This window comes from Pygoscelis adeliae, unplaced genomic scaffold (assembly GCF_000699105.1).
Source record: "Pygoscelis adeliae isolate BGI_AS28 unplaced genomic scaffold, ASM69910v1 Scaffold1382, whole genome shotgun sequence".
Taxonomy (NCBI): domain Eukaryota; kingdom Metazoa; phylum Chordata; class Aves; order Sphenisciformes; family Spheniscidae; genus Pygoscelis; species Pygoscelis adeliae.
The window spans coordinates 261-1,307 of NW_008824257.1; the positions used below are offsets into that span (position 1 = coordinate 261).

The 1,047-nt window shown below is 57.1% G+C and overlaps 1 protein-coding gene across 1 annotated transcript in view; it reads left to right on the top strand.

Annotated features, from left to right (window-relative positions):
* Nucleotides 1-2: 2 nt before the first annotated feature.
* Nucleotides 3-1,047, top strand: part of LOC103926429 (protocadherin gamma-B2-like) — a gene marked incomplete at both ends in the record, with an annotated part of 10,130 nt that continues 9,085 nt past the window's right edge. The window contains one exon of the mRNA XM_009335291.1: nucleotides 3-1,043. Within this exon, the coding sequence (XP_009333566.1) occupies nucleotides 3-1,043 (1,041 nt within the window). The remainder of the gene's footprint in view (nucleotides 1,044-1,047) is intronic.

A 1,047-nucleotide genomic window follows, 5' to 3' on the forward strand; every position in this document is an offset into this window, starting at 1 on the left:
AGCGAGTATACTGCACCAGGCACGCGTTTCCCCTTGGAGAAAGCTCAAGATCCTGACATAGGAGTGAACTCTTTACAGAATTACGAGTGCAGCGAGAGCAACTATTTCTCCTTGGACGTGAAAAACGGAGATGACGGTGTGAAATATCCGGAATTAATATTGGTGAAATCCTTGGATCGAGAGCAGCAGGCTGCTCACAAGTTGATCCTGACAGCCACAGACAGCGGGAGTCCTGTGAAATCGGGATCGACAACAATCCAGATCATTGTGTTAGATGGAAATGACAATGCTCCGGAATTTACTCAGCCCGTTTATAAGGTGACCGTGAGAGAAGACGTGGCCGTGGGAAGTCGGGTGTTGCAGGTGACAGCGACTGACAGAGACGAGGGGCCAAACGCCGAGGTGAAGTACTCGTTCTTTAAAATCCCGGAGAAGTTCGACAAGACTTTTAAGCTGGATCCAGGAAGTGGAGAAATTGAGATAACAGAGAAGCTGAATTTCGAGGAACAGGAGTTTTACGAATTGGATGTGCAAGCCCGGGACGCGGGTGGACTTTCGTCCCACAGCAAGGTTTTGATCAAGGTCGCTGATGTGAACAACCACGTCCCCGAGATTGTCATTATGTCTGTGTTCAGTCCGGTCCCAGAAGATACACCGCTGGGGACAGTCATCGCAATTTTCAGCGTCCAAGACAGGGACTCGGGGGCGAACGGCGAGGTGCAGTGCAGCATCGCCGAGAGCGTCCCGTTCCGGCTGGAGAGGTCGTTTGCTAATTACTACAGCGTAGTGACTGCCGAGGAGCTGGACCGGGAGGAGGTGGCGGAGTACAACGTGACGGTGCGGGCGGCGGACGGCGGGTCGCCGGCGCTGCGGAGCAGCGCGGTGCTGGCGCTGCGGGTGCTGGACGTGAACGACAACGCGCCGGTGTTCGCGGAGGCGCGCTACAGCGCCCGTCTGCCCGAGAACAACGCGGCGGGCGCGCTGGTGCTGACGGTGCGGGCGGCGGACGCGGACTGGGGGCAGAACGCGCGCGTGCGGTACCGGCTG